The sequence below is a fragment of the Anolis carolinensis genome, chromosome 3 (genome assembly GCF_035594765.1).
Source record: "Anolis carolinensis isolate JA03-04 chromosome 3, rAnoCar3.1.pri, whole genome shotgun sequence".
Lineage (NCBI taxonomy): Eukaryota > Metazoa > Chordata > Lepidosauria > Squamata > Dactyloidae > Anolis > Anolis carolinensis.
The window spans coordinates 282,788,940-282,808,557 of record NC_085843.1 but is presented as its reverse complement, the minus strand read 5'-3'; the positions used below and the strand labels follow the sequence as shown (position 1 = coordinate 282,808,557).

The window sequence follows — 19,618 nt, the reverse complement described above, 5'->3', positions numbered from 1 at the left end:
CTAAGCCAAAGAGCTGGCATTGTCTGTAGACACCTCCAAGGTCATGTGGCCAGCATGACTGCATGGAGTGCCATTGCCTTCCTGCCGGAGCAGTACCTATTGATCTACTCACATTTGCATGTTTTTGTACCGCTAGGTTGGCAGAAGCTGGGACTAACAGCGGGAGCTCACCTGCTTCCCGGATTTGAACCACCGGCCTTTCGGTTAGCAAGTTCAGCAGCTCAGTGGTTTAACCCACTGCGCCACCGGGGCTCTAGGGTTTTTAGGCTGAGATGTTTCTTTTGGAAGCACCCCAAGTTATCCATGCAAACACTAGATGGAGGCTTCTGAAGACCTCAAGGAAACATGCTTTAAACATAGTGGCCCTCGACAGAGCTCTATTTGCCAAAGAGTGCCCTTGCGGTTTATGTATGCAAAGGAACTGGACACAGCTTAAGGCATTTATATATATCCAGATTCATTTAGTCCTTGTGAAACTGATGACTCAGAAATAGTAAACGTTATAAAACAAAAACATCTGAAGTATAACGCCAAGGAAACATAAGCTATATTGTTATGTCCTGGCAAGTTCTAGATTTTGTTTGCTAGATTTATCCAGTCACTTAAGCATTTTTTTCAAAGTTAGGTTGTTAGGATTTGCTATAGTGGCCTAAGCAAAAGACATGGAAATCCCAAGGCAATAAATGCAACTCATATTTTTTCACATTGTTCCTGGGTTGCCATGGAAGTGTGTTTTGGAGACGTTTCCAGTTGATTCTGTCCTGAAAGCTTTATTGTTGCAGTTGAATTCTGTAGTTCATAATGGTAGTTGGAGAAAGAAAAGGAATTCAGACTTCTTTAAATCATATGGTTTGGAGGGAGAAGAGCTAGGCTCCAAAAGGATTGTTTGTGGGCAGATTAGTGCTGCAACCTCTTGGGCCTTTTATTACATGAACAGCCACTTCTCTGCAGGTGTCTTGTGCTAACTGAAAGCTATGGTTGCAGGAAGGTAGTCTTACTAATAAAAGTAGGGTTACCCAAACTAAGGTCTGCGTGCTGGGTGCAACCCTCCAAGGTTATTTACACAACTCCTCCCCTCAATTCTAGACTTACCTGGTTTATGTAATGTTATTATTGTTTTCATGTTGATATATTTTATTTTATGTATTGTGTATTTTATGTATGGCATCTTTGTGTGCTATCTTGTAAGCCTCCCCGAGTCCTTATGGGAGATGATGGCAGGGTATTATTATTATTATTATTATTAATAATAATAATAATAATTATTATTATTATTAGGGTTGCCCTAAGTCTGAAACAACTTGAAGGCATACAACAGCAACAATAATCCTAATTAACTTGACTGTGTCATTGAAATCCTAGTCAGCTTATGTTGGTTAAAATTGTTCATCATTTTAAATCTTGTATTGTTCTTTCATGGTTTTTTGCACTACAAATAATACGTGCAGTGTGTGTAGGGATTTGGTCATGTTTCTTTAAAACTATAGTCCGGTCCACCCGGCCCTCGGTTTAAAAGTTTGAAGACCCCTGAATAATGGCTATGTAGCAAAGATAACTGCCTTATTGGAGGACATGTGCATGGCTAAGGGTAAATCCAGGTTGTCTGTTGAGTGTGACCACTATGTCCGGTGGAAGATGGCCTTGTGGAAAATGGGAAAGATTTGAGGACTTAGTTTGGGCATATTAGGTGTGCTTGGCCAAGAACTTCAGTGAATTCTGTACTTAGATACGATGGCACCCAAATCCCATCCCTCACTACTTGAACATGTTATGTTAAGTTCCCAGCCTGCATTCTAGTTGTGTAATTGAGGTCCAGTGAGACTGGCATAGATCAAGTGTAGCATAACTTGTTCTTGATAGGAAATTGTGGAATGCCAGGCCAAGGGCATAGGGAAAGGAGAATGGTGAGTGGGGCATACAAGTTCTTGGAAGAATGCTGAATAATGAATTGCTACCCCTGATCTGACATCATTTATCCAATGCTACAGATTTTCCTCTGGAAACATTCATTCTTAAACCTACTTTACTTGATTTAATAACTGTGCGGCTTTGGAAACAAAGATGTATTCTCCAGTCTGTATTAAATGTATTGTCACATTATGCATCGTGAGGGGAAAGAGAATGCTATATTTCATCTCCTATAAAGTTTCTTTTTTATTTTCAGAAGCTCCAATGATTCCTCTTGCACACCGTTGCTGTCTAACAGTCACAATCAGGTAAACAAACGCCCTGCATTTCAGGAACATTCTGCTTTCTTTTTAGTGTGTGGCCAATTACTTTGTTGTTGTTTTTTAATGCATTCTCAAAACCATGTTCCAGGTCTCTCACTCAGATGTAGATCTACACAAAAAGCGCGAACATTTAGTGGAGCGGACCCGAAGGGAGGCCCAGCTTGCTGCACTGCAGTATGAGGAGGAGAAAATGCGGACAAAACAGATCCAGAGGGAAGCTGTGCTTGACTTTGTCAAAGTAAGGACCTTCTGAAGAGAGAGGCGGTGACGTTAGCTCTGTGTTTGCTGTATATACAGGTCCCTTGGTGTCTTCCATCTCTTAGGGCTACATATTTAAAGAGTACACTTTTTCTTGAGAAAGGGCACAGGAGCATATAGCCTTGCAGTAAAAACAGCTCAGACACAATTTTAAAAACAAAGTGAGTCCAGTAAAGCTATGCAAATATCATTACAGAGGTAGAGCACAAGATCTCTCTCTCCGCCCCACCCAAAGCTCAATCCCAGAAGAAAGCTTCAGGGCATCATTGCTCCAACCATATTATACTAGCCATATGACTATGTAAATACAGGGAGAGGTTTGGCCTGTTTTGTGACCACAGCTTCTCGGAATAGAAGCGGCTTCTGAGCAAAATCTTCTCTTCTCTTTCTGAACAGTTTGTAGAGGCTGGAGTTGCAGATATGCTCCATATATCTCGGTAGGGTTCATGCTTGGCACAGTGACCTGTCACATCTCAAATCCATGTACACATACATAAGCCACCATTAACTTTAACATTAACTGTGTTAAAATCCTATGACTGGCTACCTCACATGCCAGGAAACACTAAGATACAAGCTGCTTTTTCTTGCCTCTGAACCAGATGAGAAAGTAGCAATAAAGAAAGAAGTTTGACATTTTATAGAACACTAGCTGTGCCCGGCCACGCGTTGCCGTGGCAAAGTATGAGGCCCCTTCTACACAGCTGGATAAAATGCACACTGAAGTGGATTATATGGCAGTGTGGACTGAAGATAATCCAGTTCAAAGCAGATAATATAAGATTATAAATGGGTAATATAGCTCTGTGGAAGGGCCTTGAGTCTACACTGCCATATAATCCAGTTAAAATCTGATAATGTGTATTTTATAGGCAGTGTGGAAGAGGCCTAAGTGAGGCCTAACTCTGCCTGTCCCCTGGGCTGAGTAGGTTGCTAGGAGACCAAGTGGGCGGAGCTTAGCCTTCTAACTGGCAGCAATTGGATAAAAACAATTATTCCTCTACCTCTAATTAGGACTTTATTTTTCTTTTCTTTTTGTTGTATGAACGTAGAGGCATGGATGAGGGGTTGTGTTGCCAAGTTTAGTGTTTCTGGGATGTGTAGTTTTGTTGTTTTGTCCTAGGCCGAAATGTCATTACCCTTTTATATATATAGATTAGATTTTTCCACTTACTCTGTGCCTGGCATTTTGTTTTTTGTTATCTTTGCTCTTTGAGATTTCTGCCTCCCTTTATTGTGAGCTCTTCCATTAGAGGATTTGGATGGGACGATAACACAGCCGCCTCTTGCTGTGGCTGGCTATAGGCAGAAGGAAAGATACCATAGAAGGTGATATAATTCAGTAATCAGTTTTAAAAGCTGGCAATACGATATGTTAAGGATTCTGCCAGTTTCATGCACTGGACAGTTGTGTAGCAATACACTCTGAGGTTGAAATATCACAGAGCAGTAGCTGTGAAAGATCACTGATTTGCTTGGTTCCAAAACTGATAAACTTACTTCAAAGTTTTAATCACAATTTGTTTTCTTATCAGCTCATTGTGCTTTACCATTGAGGCAAAGCAAATCCTGATTTTGTTTTACAGAAAGAAACTTATCAATATTTATTTATATATTTGCGCCTAACCCAGGCATGGGCAAGCTTCAGACCTCCAGGTCTTGTGGACGTCATGCCTGAAATAATACCATCATCGTACATGATGTTTTACATGTAAAAGAAAAAGAAAAACATTTATATATCAGCCTATGCCTTGCTCAGTTGCTCATAATGAAAGTGAGCTGTATTCAAGATGTACAGATAGAAAGATTCTTACTTTGCTCTGTTCCTTGATGCTTTTTATTTTTACATAAAGCAAGCTTTTTAATGCCAACTCTGACTTCTTTTTCCTGGCAGATGGGTCATGTTCATGGGTCAGTAAACATGGTTTAGAAATTGCCTGGGTTAGTGAAGAAACTTTTTTCCTGGCAACGCTTTTCATTCAGATAAATAAGCCCCTCCTTTTGATTATGATAACCAAAACTTCTCACTTCTGTTATTCATCTCCTGCTTGTAGCAATTATGCTAATGTCTCCAAAATATTCCCTGCCATCCTTGTTGTACCACCACACACTTCCATTACGATTCAAACCTGTGCTCTTTAGGGTTTTCCCCATCTTACTGTATTTTTCTTTTCTTTCTTCCAAAGCAAAAGGCATCCCAGACTTCTCAGAAGCAAAGCACTCTGGATAGTGAGGTAAGAATGGAAAAGCAGTAAGCTGCCTTTTGTTATTTTTAATGATCTTTATAGGAAATACTTATGATTTATATCTGTGTTTGCTAGTAGTGTACTTACTGGAAAATGCACTCCCCTTAGAGTTTGTGGACTTTGCCTAAAAATAAAAATACTGACTACTCTCCTGTAACAGAGTAATCTTTATTTTGTTTTTGCAGTGTAATCTCTTTTTCAACTCACTGTTTTTACTATAAATTTCTTTTTATAAGCTGATGTTTCCAAGCAATAAATATATGTATATAAATCAATTGAGAAGATTTTAAAACATTATCTTAACATAGTAATACTGAGGTTAGTGCTGATAACATCCTGGCAATACTAAAAAGCACTTGTGATTAAACTTTTCCTTGCGGTTCACCCATTTCATGATTAATAAGTAGCTAATTCCTCACCTGAACTTCTGAAGTTACTACTAAAACCTTTGGAGGTGAATAATAAAGGCTGTTTACATTTACACGGCTTAACTCCATTGAGTAGTCGGGCTCTGCTTTTGTGTAGTTGCAACTTCGTGGCCTCACAGCTGAATGTGCTGCTTTCCAAAATGCTCTTTTCATGCAGTTATTGCAACCATCTTAGGCTTGTCACACTGCCAGCACTTGAGTCTCATATAGATGCGTTAAAGCACAGTCTGGGTTGATTCTCAGCCTCCCCCTTTTCCCTTTGGCATTTGGATTTCCCCATAAGACATTTTAGGACAGCACAAGGCTAGATTTCCTTGTTTTATTAATGGATTTTTTTTACTTTGCGATGTGCTAGATCACAAATGTAATTTAATATGCCAGAAATGCATAGAAAATGCTTTCTGGTAATCGTTGCTTCCTGACTCTGGACTGGTTCCAAATAGTTCTGTTCTTTTTCATTTTATCTTTGTTTCGGTCCCTCCCAAGCTGTGTCTGTGTGTGTTCTTTCCTAAGGATTGCCTTGTTCTCCACTGAGCAGCTTTGAATGCTGAATTGTGCTTCATTTTGGAGACAATAACCGAAAGCAAACTAGCTCCTGAATCGGTTGCAGATGTGTTGGATGCAGAGATTATTAAAAGACTAATGGGATGTTTTCCCTTCCCCCCAAGTTAGAATATACTGATGGCTGCCATGTGCCGTCTCAATAGAGAACTGTACCAATTCCAGATGTCTCTGTCTGCCTGCATATTGTGTTGTGGTTTTTTTCTGCTTCTGACGTTGCCCTGTTTCCCACATCCCCAGTGTCCCTTTCCATCCAGAAGGTCTCAGCACACTGATGACAGTGCCTTGCTGGTGGTAAGAACTCTGCACGCAATGTGTCCTTCTCCTAGATCGTAGTTAGCATGTCCTTTGCGGTTTGATCAGGTCGGGTGGTTCTGCTCTGTTCTAAATAGCATAAAACATGGTTGTCTCCCGATCCCCATCTGACCAATAATAGTTGTGCTGAAACTTGATGTGGAATCCTGGGATCCTAGTTTGGTGAAGTACCAGCACTCTTTGGCAGAGAGGGCTTAAGACCTCTCGTGCTCTTGCTCCTCCTTGCAGTTGGTTTAAGCAAGACATGGGCAAACTTTGGTCCTCCAGATGTTTTGGATGTTAACTTCCACAATTGGCTGTTAGGAATTGTGGGAGTTGAAGTCCAAAACATCTTGAGGGCTGAAGTTTGCCCATGCTTAATCTATAGAAGCACTTTTGCAAATTCATTAAGATATAGTTGTAAATAAGCTTTTGAAGAGATAACCCTTGAAGCACGATGCTCAGATTTTCTCTGCCTTGTTCTTAGATATGGATAATCTTGTAATACCCCAAATGTGACCCTTTAGTCTCCACTTCAGCTTTGCATATCCAGGATGAAAATTATATCCATTTGGAAGTTCAGTAATTGTTCATATCTTCATGTTCACCGAGTTGTTGAGTGGGCTTTCTGTCTTTCTGTAATTTGGAAAGTCATCATCTGAATGCCTCAATGTGATCCATTTCAATATACAGTATTGCTAAACTTTAACAAAGGCTAGATACATTGCCTCACAGTTTAAAATCACCTTGAATCCGGGAGAAAGATGGGAGCTAAATCCAATACATGGAACAAAATAGTAAATAAAGTCAGTGGAGGTCATACTTTTTAAAGGTCCATCAACATTTCACTTAACATCACTCCCATGTTTTATGCTATTTCCTTCCACTGTTGGTATCCTAAAAGCAGTTATCGGAATCTACTTTCTTGCTTTCCTTTGTCCATAGAAAACTTTTCTGCTCTGCCTTCTTTCACATGCATGATTTGCATGCTCCCAGTGTATTTGTCCAGTTACACTCTTTTCAATTACGCACTGATGGTTTCATGTGCTTTGCCAGCTCAGGAAAAGTGGAACATAATCTAGATGTGAAATCACCAGAATTGCTCACTATTTGTCTTAACTATTACATTCATAGTACATATTTTCTTGTTCGTGTTCTGAAGAACAGATGGAAGGAAGGAAGCAGAAAATGGGTTTCTACGTTTGGGTGGCTGAGAATCCTATTTTGTTTTGACTCTGGTTAAAGTTGGTGGCCATCCAAACCTTAAAGAGGACAAACAGTTCCATGAGCATATACACTATGGAATGGGTCATGTTATATCTGCACTGGCCCTTGGTTGAGATTTTTCTGTGTGCAAATCACATCCCCAAGGATAATGTTAGAAACCGGAAAAATGAGCATTTTGTGTTTTCTAATTAGAGAACATTCAATCTGTTCAGAGTAATTGTTCTTCATTAATATATAAGCAAGCCGGTTAGGAACATAAGTGTAGTGCAGAAGCGTGTCATCTTGAGTTGGCATTTTGTGTGCTTTTTTTCCAGCATTTTTGCAAACATCAATGTCAGATGCTTTTTTTTCACTTTCTCTAGCGGACTTATTTTTGTAAGTCTTGTGCAAGTGGGATTTGTTTGGAATGGAAGATACTATATTTGACTTACTTACTTGGTTTAGAATGATTATGATCTTCTTTGTCCTCTTCTAAGAGTTGTGTCTAACTGTAATTGATTCCTATCTGAAATATTTCCCTATTTGTTTATTGCCCATTGAGGGAGCAATCCAGCAGTTACAAACACCACTGAGATGGATGGCCTTCAGCATATGGTCCACACATCTATTTCAGACTCCTTTCAGTTACTCTTGATTGCATATGGGGTAAAGGTTTTACCTAAAGGTAAAGGTGGCACTCTAATCACAATCTTTTGTTTGGCATTTTCCTTATTACATCAGAGTTCCCAGTCAACCAAGTACTCCAAGTATTCATCTTAACTTCTGTGCTAAGAAATAGCACAAACATAGATCTCACAAACAGGCTATTTAAGCCATGTTTGAAATACTATTTGTGCAGTTTATTGCATAGAGCCTGCTGTATCTAAATTTGGTGACTTGTTGGCCTTTGGCTCCTTACCACTTAGTGCTGTATGAAACAACCTCTTTGCCCATTGTACGCAACTGGCTTGCAGAAAAGAAATTGCAGCCTTTTCTCCCTCTGCATCTGAGTATTTTAATACACTTTTCAGTTGTGTGCTTACTCTGTTTGCTTTTGTGCCAGCATTTTTTTTGTTTCTGAAGTATTTTAGGTTTTTGGCCACTGTAAAATGGTGACTGTTCCCAAATTCTGGGGGAATTGGCATCATCCTCAGTGCCATTAGTACTAATTTGCTGAGAATTTCTACTTCCTAACACATAATTCTACCTATAGTAGACATGAGCTAATTTTGGCCCTCCCCCTAGTTGTTTTGGACTCCAACTCCCACAATTCCTAACAGCCTACCAGATGTTAGGAACTGTGGGGTTTGAAGTCCAAAACATCTGGAGGGAGGGCCAAAATTTGCCCATGCCTGGACAAGACGTTGCCGCCTCCGCAGAGGCTAACAGAGATCAAGAGCATCCTTCACTCTAATAAGAAAAAGCAGTGCAAGGGCCAGGGATAGATTTGACAGAGAACAAGAAAGGAAGGAGAATACTTGCTTTTTAAAAAACTATGGATCATAGGTAGCCCGTTTTAATGATCCTGCTTTTTATCATTACCAGAGGACTGTGGAAATAAGTTTAATAGTTAGGAAGACTTGAAAGCATAATGGGTACTACATTTGTTTCATCTCAATTCAGCATTTCAGTAATCAGAACTAAAAATGACTTGGTTTTGTATCCGTATCTATAGTACTTCACTGAAGCAGGATTGAATGATCTTACACAATATGGCCCCTGTTCCCTCGGAACTGGTACCCATGGTTCAATTTATCCCTGACTGGCATGTGTCTTCTCTAAGCATTTTCTTGTCCCTCCATGAGCCCTCTGTGGTGTTACTGGGATGAAAGTCCCCGATTCCACTATTACCAGTGGTTTTGCATATCTTCATGAAGTCCCTGCTGATACAAGCATCATACTGTACTTGTGTGGAAGGGGAAAAGACAGACAGAAAATGACCCCTTGGCAATTGCAGGAAAGGCATATGAGAAGTAGAGTTACATATATTTTGGTTTTATTGGAGTTGTAGATGAGGACACTATCAGGTCAGAAGTTTCACACAAACTAAATCTTCCTAGAAAGAGTTTAAGATGCCTTTCTTAAATAATTTGTAGCTGTGATGTTTCCAAATCTCATTAGGGATAAAATAAATCTATTCAGTGACACTTCTTTTGGACTAGCATATCCTCACTCCCTTTGAAGCCTCCCTGGTAACTAGCCATACAGTTCCTCTGACTTGGCTGCCTGGTTTGCAGCTACTTTTCTGGTGACTTGACTGCTGTTGGCTCTTTTGTCTCCTTTTTTAATTCCATCCTGCTTTTCTCCCACAGTTGGAAAGCAAGGCAGTTTACAGTTACTGTAATTAAAACAGGTTCTAATCAAAGCAGTTAAAATACAAATTAAATTAAGTTATATAGTTAAGCACCAATTATAATAATTTGAAAACACAACACTAATAAAGTAAATAAGCAATAAAACATTAAACGTTATGTCCCCGAATTTTATCACCTTTGGTTCTAACAGACATGCTGTTGCTGATGGCTTGCCCAAAAGAAAGAGATTTTTTGGGGGGAAAATAAAAAAATGAAATAGTAGCACCCTTTCCATTTGAAGTACTTTGTTACTTTGGGTACATAAAATTCAGCATGTTTAACTTTACGTGCTATAAGTATTGTATTTACTAAATTTCAAATGTAGATTTTTCAGAAAAAAATATTTAAATTGGATTTACAGTTTAAAATGTTACCTTTTATTACAAGTGGAACTATAAAGTCCTGAACTGTGGGGAACTTTAAGGAGTCTGCTTTTGCCAATTTATGAGTTGGACAGGATAAAAACAATGAAAGTAGGGGAGGGGGGAACAACATTAGTTAGTAAAAGAAAGAACTTAATGTTGTTTTCTATAGTCCTCCATAATGTGAAGGAGACATAAAGACTCCATTTTCATTTTAAAAAATTGAAAAAGGAAACCCAAGTGTAGGAACTGCAATGATGTGAGACTCTGTACAAAGTCTAACATAAATGTTTACCTGCTACATCCCATCATCTCTAGACATTATTCATGAGGCATTTTGCATCAGAGTGCAACCCCTGGGCAATTCTGGACATCAACCAAGAGTGTTTTCATTCGTATGGTAACGTCTGTCATTCTTGACCCTTAAAAAATATAGCACTTGATGCCAATGAAGAGATGTTTTACTATATGTGTTAGCTTGTTGCACATTTAACAGGCTGCAGTTATTCAGATACATTGCATTTCTGGAAATTTAATACGGTAAATTGACCTTTGAGGGCCAAACCCCTGAGGAGTCCAACGAAATGTTTGCTGCTCTCTGGACCTGGTACAGATGGGACTTTATATGGTTTGCTCATGGTTTATTTAATCTGTTTGTAAACATGCTTTCCTTTAAAGTGCTTGAGGTGGTCATTTCTTTCCAACTTTTTAACTGTACAATAACACTGTAATTATAGGCTAAGCTACTAATTGATGGCTGGCCTGAAGTCCCTTCGATGTCCTCATGGCCAAAGTGAGGATGTGAATCAGGGTTCCTGGCATCATAAAACCGCATTACATTGTCATAAGAGCAACCTTAGGTAAACATAATGTCTATGATTGCTTAAAGGAAGGCCATATCATTCAGTACTTCTTGAAATAGTGAGAAGGGGCCATAAGTCATTGGTGTAACACAGGCATGGGCAAACTTTGGCCCTCCAGGTGTTTTGGACTTTAGCCAGGTGTTGAAGTCCAAAACATCTGGAGGGCTGAAGTTTGCCCATACCGCTGTAACATATCCTTTTTGTGCAAAAAAATTTAAGATACCCCTTGGTATCTCCAGTAAAATGGTGCACTGGAAGGTCTTGAAAAGGACTGTACCGGAGACCTTAGAGAGCTGTTGCCAGGATAGTTATTACTAGATTTAGACAGGCTGCTGTATTTACTCGAATCTAGTGCTCACCCTTTTTGACTAAATCACCTTGCCAAAATTAGGCATTAGATTAGCATAATATGGTCATTTTAGTGCTGAGCCAAAGCAGTAGGCAAAGCTGCTTCAGGAGACCTGGAGCTTCTATTTGAGGGATGTCATCTGTAATTTAATTGTCATAGCCCAGTGCTATGTAATCCTGAGATTTGTAGCTTGGTATGGCATCTGCAGTTTTTGGCAGAGAAGTCAAAAGGCCTTGTAAAACTATAGCCCTCATGATTCCATAGCACTGAATCAAGGTTGTTAAAGTGGATTCATTCTACGGCATAGATGCACCCCAATGTTTCTTTTCCATTCCTGAAATCTTTGGTATTCCAACACAATTTGTTTTAAAGAAGGAATTCTAAGCAGGCAGCAACTGTAATTGACATATGACAAAGAGTGCACTTTTTGCTGCTTTTTGCACATTACAGTTGGCAGCAGATATTTTTTGGAGTTTCAGAGTTGTGAAAATTGAAGTGCTCATTAGATTCTATGGCTCCTTGGACTCACATAAATACAGGTAGTGGGTTGACTCAGTATTTTATATGGAACCCCGAACCTACTTATTGCTAGGAATCCCCTGCTTGTTTCTTGTCCTTTGTACCTTCTTCTGTCTTCTACACAGGACTCTCTGCCTCACTCCTGCCTTCTCTTTCCCCCTTTTCTCTTCCCTGCCGTCCCTGACAGAACGGCTTTGAGCCTGTCTTAGTGTTTGAGATTGACAGTAACACCAACACCATTAAAAGGAGGCCGGGGACACTCAACCAGGTGACAAGCATGTAATGTGTGTGGCTGTCTTGGCTGGATTCCCCTTATTTATATATTTCCCGCTTTATCTGATGCTGAGCGTGGTGTTGGTCCCTGTTCTTGGCCTGGCCTGCTTCAACATGGAGACTTTTCCACATTCTTTTAAAGCAAGGAGGGAGAACCCAAGCTTTGCAGACTTCTTTCGTAAAAACCATTTTCATTTTTCATAATGGAAATGAGTGAATGTTTTGCATCCTTTTCTGTGGTTTTATAGTATCCCTGCGGAATAATATCTTTAAAAACAAAGATCTGTAAGATGTTGTTGTCGTTGTTGTTGTGTGCCTTCAAGCCAACTCCAATGTATGGGGGCCTTATCATTGGACATTTTTGGCCAGGTTTATTACTAGAAGATTTGCCATTGCAAGTCTTTGTTTTTTGGGAGATCCTTCCAGCTGGTTGCCATAGATTTGTCTTCTTGGTGAGAGGTTTGGCAAGTAAAGACAAGATGATCCTATGGCTAATGCTTTTCAGGTCTTAAAAGCAGGATCCTAATGAGCTAGTAGTGACTCTAAGTTCAGTTTTCCTTGGCAGCCTTGCACTTCTCATTTCAAAGTGTCTGTAACCCATTAATATGTCTGCATGCAGTTTTTCAAAACCTTTTCCTAGATTGGAAGCCAGATGTGTCTTCTTCTATTAGATATGTGTGTGTATAGGAAATAAAGGGACCTTTATTACTGGGTATAAATGCTTGCTGTTAAATTGTTTTACAAAATGAACAGCTGCTGCCTTTGTACCTTATTATTATTATTATTATTATTATTATTATTATTATTATTATTATTATGTTTATACTCCACTTTTTTTCTCCATAAGGAGACCCTTAGAAGCAAAAAAAAATCCTCTAAACAATAATAAGTTTTTTAAAATGGCAATTAGTTTTGGAACAGGAGAGATCTCTGCAGTTGGGTTTTTGGCTTTGCATTTATTTGGCTTTGGTGAAGGTCTTGCCTGTATTCAAAAAAATGCTGTCTCATGTCTTTGCAACATTTAATTACTTGCTTTTTTTAATGGCTGGCTTACTGGGACCACTTTCTTTTTTGCAAGTGTTGCCTGAAATGCATTTATTTGAGCAAAGAATGAATGCTGTTATCCACTAGCACAGTATATTGGCAGAAACATTATGATAAGTGTTCTGGAAACATTTCTAGTATGGCTTTTCCTCCTTTTCACTGTGGAGGCTGAGAATCTATGGCCTTCCAGATGTGATTTGATGCTGGGTCTCATCACCTCTGGCCTACAGAGGCCACGATGAATCATTGTGGGAGTTGCAATCCAATAATAGGAGGAAGACCCAATATCTCCCTGTGCTATCATAGACAATCAGCTATTCCTCCCTTCCAATATACTTTCTACCCAGTCTTTCTTTTCCTGAATGGCATTCTGTGTGTGCTGCAATTGCAGTGTAATAATACATAATCTGAGTCATATTCTTCACTAGCATCATCCCTCCTTTTATCCACAGAGCGATGACAGAACCACCATCTCACCAAATTCACCTGCTTCTCAAACAGGTAATTGGGAAAAGTGGAGGGAGAAGGGAGAAATGAGATGCGCCACTGAGACTTGGTCAAGGATGTCATTGTACAGGCCAGATCCTGCGTAAACATCACAACAGGTGTCATTATGACACTGTGGGCCACAAAGATGTTGCATTTGTTCATCAAGAGGAGACAGTGTTGCTGATTCTCCGACAAGGCTAGAACTGTAGATAACGTTAATACTTAAGCATTTACATAGCACTTTTAAATGGTATCTCTTCTAATTATCTCATAATACTGCTGCTTGCGGCACTGTCCACGTTAAATTGCAGAATTGTCTCCAAGAGAAATTGATCCAGGCAACTCCTGTAATCCCCTCAATGTTTGTGTTTAAAAGACAATCCTGCATAAAGCCAAAATGTAAAATAATGACAGTATTATGTCAAAACTGTGGGTTGGGACAGTATGGGACAATTACAGGCTGAAGTACTATTTTGGGTTGAGAGTTTAGTCACATGTTTTTTGTACTTTCAAGGAGCTGTATTTGTACTTTCAAGGAGCTGTATTTGAAAATATAATACTTGAATAGAGAAAGCTAATTCAGATTGTGGTAGAACAGAAAAGATATAGAAAGTGTGCGTGGCTCCAAATGTATTGTAAAGAGCTGGTTCTTTCCTCTCATCTTTAAAATCCTTGACTCATCTTTAAAATCATGTGGCTATTTGTATACCTCTAATTTGTTATTCTGTGTTTGCATCACTTTACAAATAACATATTTCCCCCTCTATCTCTCCAGTCCACCTTTCTGCTCCATATCCTGGCCCTCCGGCTGCTGCTGCCGCTGCTCCTCCTGCCTACAGAAATCCTCCTCAACGTCCCGAAAGCTTCCTTTTTCGAAATGCTTCAAGGGATGACGCAACCAAAGGTGGGCAGCATCGCTTGGGCATAGAAGAGCATGGCTGGCTAATCTCAGCATTTGGGATCAGCAGTTGGTTGCTTTAACCTAGGCATGGGCAAACTTGGGCCCTCCGGGTGTTTTAGACTTCAACTCTCACAATTCCTAACAGCCGGTAGGCTGTTAGGAATTATGGGAGTTGAAGTCCAAAACACCTGGAGGGCCCAAGTTTGCCCATGCTTGCTTTAATCCTGCTTAAACATTTGTGAGGGAAACAATGCTAGAATAATTTTCCCTTTTGTTCTTGGGGTTTTTTTTATTCAAAGGAACAAATCAGTCACATGAATCCCAGGTCCCACCTTTAATATAAAAGCAGCAGAGCTCCTGTCTGCATATTTCTACATTTGATTGGCTAACATTGGGTAGCTTTTCCTGTTTCCCTTTCCTAGAGCAATCCTGATTCCCAGTTTTGCGGATGAAAGGGTAGTGAGGTAATGCATCGCCCAAATGGAACACCTTGATGTGTTGCATCATGGTTTTATTTGTATTACTTAATGAAGATATTTATCGTATGTCCTTTTCTTGCCCACAAGGGTTATGAGACTCTGAACAAATAAAATTATTAAAAAGATACAATTTAAAAAATTACATTAAAATGTTCCTTTTAAAGTGTTTGAAATCAATCCAAAAATACCATTTCAAAAAGGAGAATTTTCAAGTGTTAAAACTCCATCCAGATTCACAAGGAGCCTCCCACATCTAATTTTCAAAATGACTGCTGACTTGCTATGCCTATATGAAGCATAGATTAAAGTTGTACCATACTAACTTGCCTTTTAATTGAAAGCCTTTATATCCACCAATCAATATAAAAGTTTCACAACATAGACATTCCCTAAAACAATAAAGAAAATCTCACATATAGCTGCTAAGTAGGTGGCAGCACAGCAGAAGTACAAAATCCCTAATACTGAATGAATCGATTAAATAAAATAGATGTGCTTCAAAAATAATAGCTGTAATTCTGAATGACTCTGAATAAAGCTCTTCTTACAGCAGCCTCATTTAAGAACTAGGGATACTAGTTATTTGGATCGGTTGGATATCAATGTGCTACTGTGCGGATAGCCATGTAATATTAATTTTAAAAAATCAAGGATGCTAATAGTAATAGTATCTTTGAGACTGAGAAAAAGAAATGTCTCTAGAATACGCTTTTGCAGACTATAGCCCATTTCATCAGATGTAAGTACTAAAAATAGAAAGTGAAGACAGTTGCAAAAGTATCTTGACTAGATAAATAATGAGGCTTCCTAAATTCCTTTGGGCTGCATGTGACGGAAAAACATCCTCGAGAAATGGTCCTCATTCCCTTGTGGATATTTTATTGCCCTTTCTATTTTGGCCTCTTCAGCTATTTCACCTTTGCCGCCAGCTGCTGCATCAGCACCAGCAAACAGCTCTGAAGATCCTTGTGAAAACCATAGTTCTAAATTACGGGAAGAAGAAGCTGAGCTGATAGAACAACTGCGGAAAGTAGGTTGCGTTGAAGAATGTAGTCATTACCTGGCTGCTTAAGGCCAGATTTTCTCCACTATGATTCTGTGGTCTCAAAGCAGTTAAGTCGGTAGCCATGAATTGTGGACTTATGAAAGGCTCTTGCAGTTGCATGTGTCTTGTGAGATGCAATTGCACGGATCACCCAGCCATCAGAGCACAGCCCAAAAAATCTGTTTTCTGTGAAGATGCAGATGGGCAGGTCGGCATACATTACTTACATTACAAATGACTCAAGTACAAAAAGATGGAATTGTATTTGGGGACAAAGGCTCTGATTTTACTGTTTTTAACCACCCAAATGCTTATGTTTCTGCTCATATAATTATCTGTGTAATTTAAGTTCAGTTTTTTTATGCCAGAAGCATAACCCACTCCTATTTATCTTCAGTTATTATTTTTATTATTATTTTTATGTTCATTGTATACCCCGCTTTTTCTCTCCACAAAGGAAACTCAAAGCGACTAGGTAATAATACTACTTTCCAAACCAAGGAAGGATAGACTCAAATGCCACTTAGCTAAGCTTTTGCTTTCTAAAGCTCATGCTGTTCTGATTAAATTATTTTGCATGTCTTGACTCCAAAATATGTTATTGATATGAAACTGGGACTTTCATAACTGCACTGGTTAGCAGTTTTGTGCAGAAGCTTTTGTTACAGTTTTGTGTACAACAGTTTTCTTCTAAATTGGTCCTGTGACTATTAAGTAACATGGGAAGCATTTCTAGATTTGCCTGCTCCTATTGACCGACTCCTAGTTTCAGGGCGCACCTAGATTTTATGCATGACACCTTAATGTATGTATAAATTCTTTCCATACTAACTATTTTAATCTCAAGGGAAATGTTATGGTGCACTTGGGAAAAATGCAAATGATAATGCAAGGTGTGGTCTTAAGTTAGCCATGCCCTCTTCTATCTGCATTCACCCATAGGATGTACTTTGTAGGACTTTTGACACATAAACTTTGTCACTATTATACAAGTATAACTTTTGGTGGTGACAGACCTAAGCATATCTGTCTCTGGTGTCCTTACTTTTCCAGAACATTGAGTCACGGTTGAAAGTGTCCTTGCCCAGCGATCTTGGAGCCGCTCTGACGGATGGTGTGGTGCTTTGCCATTTAGCAAATCACGTTCGACCTCGTTCCGTCCCTAGCATTCATGTCCCTTCCCCGGCTGTTGTAAGTATCCAGGGGGTAATGTTAACTCATCCTGTCTCCTTCAGAGTTTTGCTCTTCCATTTGAAAGGCTTTCAAAGTGGCTTATGAAACAAAAAAATACTCAAAATCCCATAAGGAGCGCTGAACAATAAAACAAGAAAAAAATATTTTAAAATAGTGTAATAAAAAGGATGGAGGCACAGTTCTACAAATTTTCCTACCTGAAATACTTTCACGAAGGATGGGCAAGTTACCTTGCTTAATACAGGAGAAGTTCAACTGATGACTTTTTGAAATAATGGGAACCATTTATATCATTTACGAAAATGCTGACAAGTTTTGAAAACAGTAAAAAATTAAGATAGTAAGGTAGAATGAAGAAACTGTCTGAAATAATAGACTGGTGGGATTATAGCAATAGTTTCACTGTGTTTTTGTGGTGAGAAGTCCATTTTAATATTTTATTGATATTTTATTATTGTTTTTCAATGGGGCAGGAGGGGGGAATTGGTTTAAATTGATGTATATAGTGTTATAAGTCATATACAGTCGGGGGAATTATTGTCTTTTAAAATTGTATAATAATTCCTATATTGCTGAAAAAATTAAAAGATTGAAAATCCTTAAAACCTAAAAAAAGAAAGAAATACTTTCATGAGAGAAGGGGCCACTACTTAGAAGACCCTGCTTCTAGGGAATGTCAGTTTAACTTCTGGTAAAGAAAATAATATTTGCAGTTTGGTGTGAGAAGATACCCAGCAATTGGTCAGTAGTATCAGATCTTCATCCTGGTTACAGAGACAAAAATCTAATTTTAGACGTTGTCACTAGCAAGAGGGATCATGAAAGGGATTTGAACAAGATGAGTGAAATAGAGCAATACAGGAAACAAGCAGGAAGGGAAAATATTCATCGGTCACTAGCAGCAAAGAGCTATCTAAAATACTGTAGTTGTCTAAAATTTCTCCTAATAAATGTTCCAGAATTCTGAATGAGTAACTGTTGATGAAAACGTTTCATGTGTCGTTCCTGTCTCTTGCAGCCTAAATTAACAATGGCCAAGTGTAGACGCAACGTGGAAAATTTCCTGGAAGCTTGCAGGAAGATTGGCGTGCCTCAGGTAAGAAAGAAGACCTTCCAATACTTTCTTTAAAATAAATTTACTCTGCATGCACCCATCTTGTATGATTGAGATGCTTGCTAACCTCCTAAGAGCCCAACCTTTCATAGCACTGTATTGGAGCAGGTTGTATCAAAGAATGCTGAGTGTTTATCTGAAGGAAGGTTTCAATTGGGAAGCAGACAGCTAAAGGAGTTAAAAGAGAAGGGAACATAATGGGAAGAGAATCTGTTTCCCTGCCTATTGCAGCACACCAATGCATCTTTGTGGGAAATGCCCACCCCTCCCAATACAGGGCTGTCAGATAGGCTCAGTCTTCTGTTTTATACAGTATAAAATTTGTTACAGCTCGTTGTATCTTTGCAGCATAATTAACCTGATTAATATTTGTATATTGCACCTTACAGGTCAGTGAAAACTGTAGCATAAGAGACTTTACTATCTCATTTCTTTTAGCGTCAGTCATGATGCTCTTAATCAGGCATAAACATAACCCTAAGGAGCTATGTCAGAGATCCCATGATACTGTATTTAGTCTGCTGATGCTTTTTTTCTTGAGGGTCACTAATAAGAAATATAAGGGTGGGGCCCAAATTGTGTATTCGGCCATTTGAGACCAAATGGAAGATCATCAATTTATATCTCAGATGCGTCTTACTCAGGTTCCAAAGATTTCTCTCTGGTTGTTGTGAAAACATTAAACAAGTTTCTGAGATACTGTGATAGTTGAAGCTGGTCTCTGAGAGTAGATATCCAAGCATGGGTTCTCACTTTGGCTGTTAACATCCTCACTTGAATGTTGTGCTAACAGTTTCTGGACTTGACACTTTGTCTTCCGAATGGCTGCACGTGGTGCTCTTCCATTAAGGCAGCTCAGCACATCCAGTGCTTGCTGTCAGCCCTTTTCACTTCTGAATTCTCCTTGCTTCCCTTCACAGCAGCCCAGATAATGCAAAAATGTGTCTTAACAGTTTGCACGGCAGCTTCTCAGCATGAATGCCTGCAGCAGTATGATTTGGAAAATGTCTCTACACAGAGTGTTAAGACATTTTCTGTCAGATTTAATTTCGGTGGTTAAGCTGTTTTTATTGCTAAATCATTTGTTGAATCTTGATAACAGTAATAGCTTTGCAAGGAATCACTGGACCTTTTGCCATCGAGCAACAACATTTTTTATATACTGGATTATGGAAAGACATCCACCAACCATTGGTCTTTCCCAATTATTGAAACTGTAGTCAAATAGCACCTGGATAACACTTAAATTGGATGTTATATGCAAAAGATGTGTACAAAAGGCTTGTGTTTCAGGTTTGTTGTTCAAACCTTCATCCATCCCCTTCTGTGTTATGGTGGTGCTTCACCTTTTCATACCTGACCCCAAAGAGATATAGATGCAGACCACTAGCTCCAGTACTAATTATTC

The 19,618-nt window shown here is 39.1% G+C and overlaps 1 protein-coding gene across 6 annotated transcripts in view; it reads left to right on the top strand.

Annotated features, from left to right (window-relative positions):
- Positions 1–19,618, top strand: part of lrch3 (leucine rich repeats and calponin homology domain containing 3) — a 108,494-nt gene that overhangs the window by 75,023 nt on the left and 13,853 nt on the right. For 2 of the 6 annotated variants that reach the window (XM_008120009.3, XM_008120008.3), the window contains exons 12-21: positions 2,165–2,216; positions 2,320–2,469; positions 4,676–4,723; positions 5,965–6,018; positions 11,859–11,939; positions 13,441–13,489; positions 14,253–14,381; positions 15,766–15,887; positions 16,956–17,093; positions 18,115–18,192. In XM_008120009.3, the coding sequence (XP_008118216.2) occupies positions 2,165–2,216; positions 2,320–2,469; positions 4,676–4,723; positions 5,965–6,018; positions 11,859–11,939; positions 13,441–13,489; positions 14,253–14,381; positions 15,766–15,887; positions 16,956–17,093; positions 18,115–18,192 (901 nt within the window). The remainder of the gene's footprint in view (positions 1–2,164; positions 2,217–2,319; positions 2,470–4,675; positions 4,724–5,964; positions 6,019–11,858; positions 11,940–13,440; positions 13,490–14,252; positions 14,382–15,765; positions 15,888–16,955; positions 17,094–18,114; positions 18,193–19,618) is intronic. The other 4 variants (XM_062976895.1, XM_008120010.3, XM_062976894.1 and 1 more) reach the window with 3 other exon arrangements.